Source organism: Merops nubicus, unplaced genomic scaffold (genome assembly GCF_000691845.1).
Source record: "Merops nubicus isolate BGI_N331 unplaced genomic scaffold, ASM69184v1 scaffold20304, whole genome shotgun sequence".
Lineage (NCBI taxonomy): Eukaryota > Metazoa > Chordata > Aves > Coraciiformes > Meropidae > Merops > Merops nubicus.
This window is the reverse complement of record NW_008606505.1, coordinates 106,548-114,996: the sequence shown is the minus strand read 5'-3', so window position 1 is coordinate 114,996 and position 8,449 is coordinate 106,548. Positions and strand designations below refer to the sequence as shown.

Sequence of the window (8,449 nt, the reverse complement as noted above, 5' to 3'; positions counted from 1 at the left end):
AGAGTCTGTGCTGTATGTTACCTGTAAAACTTGTTACACAGAAGTCCCTGTAAGTTTGACAGGCAAAATACTTCTAAGGAGATCTATCAGACATACTATGATGGAACTGTATGTCCCTTGTTCTTATACTTTTACCTTAATACCCTGTTCCTTCATTTTTGGTCTGATTCAATATATGATTCCTTACATTCTTGTGCTACATCAGCATTTATAATGAATTGTTGTGCCTGACTAGCAGTAGATTACAGCCATTGGTTACTAAAAGATGCTGGGAGTGGACTTTAGACAAACAAGGACCACCCAACTGTTGATATACCATTAGATTAATATAATCGAAAGTCATACATTAAAATGTTGTTAGTGTAAACACAGTATTCTATTTCAATCTCAAGTTTTTCTTTCATTTCTGTAGGCTATTCATTCTGTTGCTTGGCATCATGAAGGGAAACAGTTCATGTGCAGTCACTCTGATGGCAGCTTGACCCTATGGAATCTGAAAAGTCCTAACAGACCATTCCAGACCACAATTCCACATGGTAATTTAGATAGTTAAAATTTATAACTGAGAAACAATACAATATTCTCAATGGTGTTTCCTAATATCTGTTTCATTTTTTTATTGTAGCCCAGATCCAGAATTGCTTCTTGCACAAATATTTCAACTTGCAAAGCAGCTGCAAAATCTGAAAAAACCAGAGAGCAATTTTTATCAAACTTATTTTTAATTGATGTCATAAATACCTCTTACTGGTTAATATTGCTCTAATGTTTTCTAACAGTCTACTGCTTGTATTTGACACCCTCAGGCTGTGGGATTTTCACATTTCTTTTTTCTGCTTTTTGTACTTACGTGCCAGTATGTGCAGTTTTCACAAGAAGTAATACATTTTGTACAAGGCACTGTGTTGCTTGTTATAGAGTTTGTGTAAGGCTTCCCAAGTCACTACAATGAAGAATTTAAAGGAGCCGTATTAAGAAATGGCTGTACCTTTTATGGCTGAGACTTTATATGCCATTGCTTCCTATAAATGAGTAAAAATGTATTGACTCCATTGCAAGCCAACACATTACCAAGAAGCCTGACTGAGTGGAGGGGAAGGAAGAAGGGGAAAACAAGGTCTATGTAGCCCAGAAAAGTTTTAGCATTTACTTAAATTTCCTGATTCCTTCTATTTTATCATTTTTAGTCATAAAATTGTACTTTCTGTCAGAAAAGACCTCTCAGAGGTCATCTAATCTTACTCTCAGGCTGATTAGTTTAATTAGCTCAGAGCAGTATCCAGTTGACACTGGACACTTGAACACTTCTGACAACAAATTGCACAACCTCTCTGGGCAACATCTTCCAGTATTTAATGATCCTCAGGGCACAAACTGTTTTTGCTAATATCTAACCAGAACTTCCCATGACACAACTTGAGTCCATTGCTTCCCATCCTGTTGCTGTGCACCTCTGAGAACAGTCTGGCTCCATCTACGCTGTATCCTCCAATCAGGTTGCTGTTGAAAGCAAGCATAGGCTTTCCAAAGTAACAAAACTAAAACTGCTATTTTTTTGCATTACAAGTGACTTTTCTCTGAAAGAAAGTACTGAGCCATCATTAACCAAGAACCCATGAATTTCAATTGTACACTTCATTTAATTTTATCACTCAGCTAGTTACACTCCAGAACACGTCACATTTTGTCAACCAGAGGAATTGAGCCAGTCTAATGACTTAGGAAAAAATTAAGCTGTTTACAATCATGTTCAGAAAAAAGGTATACGTTTGCTCAAATTTATTAATTGTTATCCTTCTCAGTAATCTGCGTAGGTTTTAGATATTATGGAAGTGTGGGCTGTAGTCCTTTAGTTGTATATGGCAGAAAAATATAAAGCCATAATAAATTTAATTCATCTAGACAAATGTATATTTTACAGAAAAAGGAGCCAATGCTCATCATCTTCTTAGCTTTAAAGTTTCATTCTCTTGCTGCTTATACACTTGCTTCACTGTGTATGCTTTTAGTTTTATAGTTCTATTATCATGATATTTTAATACAATTTTCATGTTCTTTCTTTCCTTAGGAAAAATTCAAAGAGATGGAAAAAAACCTGAATCTTGTAAACCAATTCTTAAAGTAGAGTACAAGACCTGTAAAAATAGGTATTTTTTAAATTCTGTAATTAACTCAATGTTCCTTTCCTGGCTTAACGTCCTTTCAGAGTCTTTCCTGCTTTCTATTTGCAAAGCTATTTATTATTTAAAGGTACTAAAACTATAACGTAAACTTGTATGTACTATGTAAGCTTATAATACTATGTTGGGTTTTTTTAATACAGTGAACCCTTTGTGATATTTTCTGGTGGACTGTCATATGATAAACCTTGTCGAAGACCAAGTTTAACCATCATGCATGGGAAAGCAATTACAGTTCTTGAAATGGATCATCCTATAGTTGATTTTTTAACTCTTTGTGAAACCCCATATCCAAATGGTGAGTTTATTAAGCAAAACTCAGTTATGGAAAATATGACTAACAGAACAACTCCATGACTTTTATACATGACTCCTCACTTACAGAATTTCAAGAACCCTATGCTGTGGTTGTGCTTTTGGAAAAAGATCTCATTGTTGTTGACCTGACACAAAGCAAGTAAGTATAAAGTCTTATATGAAGTTACTAGTGTGTTTTAACTGCTCAGCAAATGATGATAAAAATCCTAATGTTACTATGCAATGTCATTTTAGTATGTAAAATCGTTGGCTCTTGGTAATAATTCACTCCATATGTTTATCTCCACCTTAACAGATAAAATCAGCTAATCAACAGGAATTTATTATATTATTTATCCTTAAGTTTAGGAATAAACCTAAATCTGCAGTCCCTTCAGAATAGCCCTCAAACATTCACTCAGCATTGAACTTAAGTATTTCTTGGGCCCATGATGAATTAAGACTTGAATGAGCGTTTTGGAAATCAGATGCAAGTAATAGTTATATGCATGCCTAACTTCACTAGACTCCACAGGGACTACAATTTAAGTATTTACTTAAGTATCTTAATAAACAATGGCGTTGATATATAGTGGATCTATGGATCTATCTAAGACAAATAGTTCTTTCACATCAGAACCAATGTTCATATCGAAGAGGAGCTATCCACCATGTAATGCAGAAACCAGTTCTTATGTATTTTGTTCTGCCTCCAACACTACCAGTAATGTACATCCACATTCACAATGGTGTGACTAGGAACAGATTTTGCCCTTAAAGTCTTGAAACATTTTAAGTGAATCATATTCTAATCTTTCTTACTTTCAAGAATAATTCAAATCATCTCAGCAATATAAAAGGGAAATCAGAACCAGATTTCCTACATTTTTGAATTGTAAATAAGATTGTGTAGTATGTCAGAAGTGAGGCCTTCATTCTTATCAAAACGTCCAAACTGATGGAAGTGAGAAATAAACTGAGACCTACTTCATCTGTTATCACAATTGTTCATTGTAGAATCAGTAGTCTACCAACATAGTAAGCTAAGCTGCTCACTATAAAATCCACAGCGGTGTAAGCTGATTTTAGGTCATAGTATATGCCATATCCATGACCCTGAAGCTTCTAGAAAATGTGCCAATTGTATAGAAATAAGATTTTGAGATGTTGGGAAAAATTAATTCCTAGTCATCATTCACACAAGTAGTCTTGTTAACCTTTAGGAACTTTTCACGAGAATGGATATTTATGTTATAGGAGGATTATTATCACAGCAGTGGAATTTTTATATCTTTGAGTAACTACATATTATTGTTGACATTAAACCAAATATATACATTTGAATAAGAAAGGGAAAATGTACTTCAGTAATTATTTTACTTAGATTCTGTTATACATTTTAATATAAGATTGTTTTCTTCTATGACTTAGTGTGTCACAGTGCTTCTAATAAATTGTCTTCCTTAACTAGTTTTCCAATCTTTGAAAATCCATATCCTATTGACATTCATGAGTCACCTGTTACCTGCACAGAATATTTTGCGGATTGTCCTCCAGATTTGATTCCTGTACTCTATTCTGTAGGAGCAAAACATAAAAAGCAAGGATACAGCAATAAGGTAAACAAAAGCTTTTTTCTTTTGTTGAAGAAAGAAAGTAGTTGTGTAACCTATGTTTTTGTAGCATCTTACCAAATAATTTTAATTTTATTTCTTTAATAATCACTTTCCAGTTGGTCCAAACAGCAGCTTGGTAGCGTACTTATGGCTGGGTATTTGTCCATCAGAAGCACCATCACTCAAGCACAACTATTATTGACTATTATAAGGAACTTAATCATTAGGCTGTGGGAGTTATGCCAGATCAGACTGAGTTAAAGAAAAGTCATCGCTGAACAGTACATATTGGTATGGATGTGTCATCTCTATCAAAGAAAAAAGTGAAAACATTATAACTGAAAGAATTTAGCAGAAGAATTTCAGTGGAAGTTGAGGGTTGACAAGCATGTCTATGAGATTTTTATTAAATAGGGATATTAATAATTATTGTACTGAAGTACCAAAGTCTTAACAAAATGCATGTAGAAATAGGACAAGCTGCAGAAGTAAAAAGAGGAAATGCAATTATTTTATAAATGTCAAGGTTAATCTGATTTATGTTTTGACTAGAACAAATCCATAATAATAAATATTTTTTTAGAAATTGAGTAAACAAATCAGACAACATCAGTTTTCTATTCATATGAACAGAAGTATTCTCCTTGGAGCTGCCTTGTTGTCCATGAACTGAGAAACTGGTCCTATCTACTACTTTTGGATTTTGATTCAGCAAAGTACTTCAGAAAAGATGTTTTTTCCTCTCATTTGAATTTGTCTGCTTATCTATCCTTACTTCATATACATAATTTCCCAAACTTTTCACCTCCTACCTGTATTAATTGCACACTTTCTTGTCCCTTTGCTTTACTTGAGCACATGCAGATATACACTCTGAATGTAGCCATTTATTTGCCACACACCCATTTCTGTACCTACAAGCATCCATTCCATGGTTCCACATAACCAGTTTGTGCACCTAGGGGTTTTTTTCCACCCACTCATACTCTGCACACACTCTCATCCACTCTGCACATAAGTCATCCTCTACCTCCTGTATCCACATAGGTCAAGCTTTAGGCACAAACCATCATTTCACTTTATCAGCCTAGACCAAGGAGGAGAATGAAAGTCGTGCCGCTAATAAACAAAAGGCATAGAAGTCCTGTTGATTTCATATCAGCTGCATTCCCTTATCTCATATCTTATCTCACATCTTATGGCATTGTGCTCAGAGGTTTGTTTCTGGGTCAGCTTCTTCAGTAGTCTTCATCCTCGAAATACATTCTCAATCTATTCAGTGTCCTACAGAAACTCCCAGAGAAGCAATGTGTAAAGAGTAGCAGGACTGTTTGTTACTACTTCTTCTAGTTCCTATTTTGAATTGCTGTGTTAGCTGTGTGGAAATATTTTTTAAAGCATAGAACTTTAACTGATCACATAAAAATGTTATTAAGTTTCAAAGGCTTTAATTAATAATACAAAAATGTTAATAAGCTTTAAATGCCTTTAATGCTATGTGGGTTTTTTGTTCCTTTTGTGAGCTGTATTGCTTTTTGGAGGAAGTTGTTTTCTGTTACCGAGTTTAACAATTAACCAAGTAAGATTCATCAGAATTGGTTATGATCTCTGTACTCTTGCTGTTTGTTTAGGAGTGGCCTATCAGTGGTGGAGCATGGAACCTTGGAGCTCAGACATATCCTGAAATCATTATTACAGGGTGAGAATGAAACTGAGGATTGGTACATTAAAATTATAGTGTCTGCAGGTTTTGATTGTGGGTTAGCTATAGGTAAGAGCTGACCCTTCACAGACCATGTTTATCCTGGCCTCTTAATCTGAGGTACATTATTTTTTCCCTTGTGCAGAGTCACCACAGAAATTCTTATTTGCTGTAGAAAATAGAACCTTGTACTCGAGGGTGAACTGCCATTAATAATTAACATTTGAGGCCCCAGAGTTAGACACCAAGCCTATATACTTGTGAAGGTGGGGCCTTTGGAAAGGAGAGTCCATTGCAGGAGAGTATTTTGACCTTGAAGAACATAAAAAATAGCTTTAAAAGGGGAGCACCTGTTCTGGTTAGTTCTTGTTCTTTGGCCTTCTGGAGAGAGTTTGGGAATTAATTTTAATATCCCAGCATTAGTGAGGCTGTGATGCACTGGGATGAATTTCACCTTGTAAATGAAGAGGCAGCCCCATAGCAAAAAGGTCTAGAAAGGCTCAGATTTCAGTAGAAGCCCCATGAGCAATGCCTGATGGATTTTTCAAGGGGCTGTGCTGCAAAACAGAAGCTATTGAGCTATGATGCACTCAGCGTTTCCCTCTGATCCCAGCCACACTGATGGCAATATATTGGATAAATTATTATCAATGATACTTAACACCTCTTTTTAAAAATAAGATTATGATGTGTGCAGTAGTATCAATAAGGTGATGAGGGGATTGTTCTAATTTAAAATAGAAATGTCTCTTTTCTCCAGCTTTACCACAGGAATTATTTTATGTTAATAAAAAGAGCACAGCTTCAAAGGTATTAAGCAAAGCAACATTCTCCTCTGTCCTTTCCAAGTTTTTCATACCTGGCATTTTGAGAGTACAAAAGCTTGATGCTGGCCCACTGCAAAGCCAAAAGCGCTGTAACTTAAACTTGTCATTGGTATGGGAATTGATTTCTTGCTGTTGCAATCTTAAAATTTACTGGGGGCTTAATTCTTTGAAGGAAATGCATGGAAAAGTGTTTTATTAACCTGATCAAACTAATGGCAAAATATTTTCTTATAGTTAGCATATATATCATTATATAGATTGTCAGTAAGTTATGGAGAGTTATTACACAAGCAAAACACAGTTTTTCTGCTTATATTTATCACTCACTGAAAGTAGATGTCTTAGAATTGCATCTTGGTTTAACACATTTAATTTTTATATTTCTTTTAAGCCATGCAGATGGATCAGTAAAGTTTTGGGATGCTTCTGCCAGTAAGTCTCTAAAGTTCATTTTTGTATAATGCTGACAAATCTCACACACACATATATATGCACGTTATTTAACAGTATAAGTAGTAATACCTGGGGTTATATAATTGAAAATAATGAGATGAAATTAAGCAAATTTTTATTAAATTAGGGGAAAAAGCCACTGCTAATGAGATATATTAGACAGAAAAGAGTGAAAGTCTTCAAGAGGATTTAAAAACTCCAAATTCAACATACCAAAACCTATGAAGCATAAAGTGTTGGTAAAACACCCCTAGAGCATTATCTTTTTGTGTGTATAAAAGAGTGGGCTCAATTAGATGTAATACTCAGTTCCAGTTGTCAGGTCTCCTATTCTGACTACATTATCGTCTTTTTTACAGCTAAGTAAAAATAAAATATTAATATACAATAAGACATCTGAATACATGTCTAATCTGGTGAGAGTAGAAAAGACCTAAAGCTTTCCTTCTTCAGTCTCAAGTTCCAGGAAATAACTGGGAAGAATTTCCATTCATCCTAGCAGGAGAAAGATTGTTCTATACATTCTAGCTATAACTACACATGTAAAACCCCGGAATTTTCCCCTACAGAAAATACATATGGTACTTATTAGTAAAATGCATTTATTGAAGATATACATTCATTCTGGTTGAAAGCTAAAACGTTCTGGTTCAAATAATGTGGCTGTGCTTCACAAAACTCGCAGTAAAGTTGCCTTGTATTGTGTCTTTTCTGTGGTACAGGGGTGTCTGGGCAGAATATCTCTTTAATGACGTATCAGCCTGTTAAATAAAAGAGAATGTGAAAGAAACTTCTGTAAGAAATGTTAGGCACAGAGAGATTTAATTTGGCCCTAATAACCAGTCTGTAATGGTTGCCAAGAACATGGAATATACAATACTTAAGCTACCTGAGAGTTCCACATTGATCCACAGAATTGTAATGATTAATACTGTTACAATTTCCAGCCAAATATGAGGAATGTTTAGAAGATTTTAATGTCAGCTAAACCTGATGACTTTGTCAGGTAGTCCTGTTTTTGCCTGAGACCAAATATTTTCACTCATCAGGATGGACAAGGACAAAATTAGGATTTCCAAAGCCTCATTTTACAAAGGAATTTTACTTAGGCATGTCAGCTGAACGTGACTATGAGTTTGGTTTTTTTAATTATATAATTTGTCTTTAATATGTTCAAAAATAGGATAATGACTTTTATTTAGAGAAGTAGTGTGAGGCATTAGACCTGGTCTTGCGCATATTTCATTACATATACTCTTGACAAGAATGTGCAGATACAGACTTTAATGTTAAGGTAAAAGAAAGACTGTTGCAAGACCAGAAAGCATTTAGTGTATACACTGCACAGGAAGCAGTGTACTAGTCATGTCTTCT

At 34.7% G+C, this 8,449-nt stretch overlaps 1 protein-coding gene across 1 annotated transcript in view; it reads left to right on the top strand.

Moving 5' to 3' along the window:
- Positions 1 to 412: 412 nt before the first annotated feature.
- The window catches only part of STXBP5L (syntaxin binding protein 5-like), a gene marked incomplete at its 5' end in the record, with an annotated part of 75,967 nt that continues 67,930 nt past the window's right edge, over positions 413 to 8,449 (top strand). The window contains 7 exons of the mRNA XM_008939679.1: positions 413 to 536; positions 2,069 to 2,147; positions 2,324 to 2,478; positions 2,565 to 2,637; positions 3,949 to 4,096; positions 5,725 to 5,792; positions 7,014 to 7,054. Of these exons, the coding sequence (XP_008937927.1) occupies positions 413 to 536; positions 2,069 to 2,147; positions 2,324 to 2,478; positions 2,565 to 2,637; positions 3,949 to 4,096; positions 5,725 to 5,792; positions 7,014 to 7,054 (688 nt within the window). The remainder of the gene's footprint in view (positions 537 to 2,068; positions 2,148 to 2,323; positions 2,479 to 2,564; positions 2,638 to 3,948; positions 4,097 to 5,724; positions 5,793 to 7,013; positions 7,055 to 8,449) is intronic.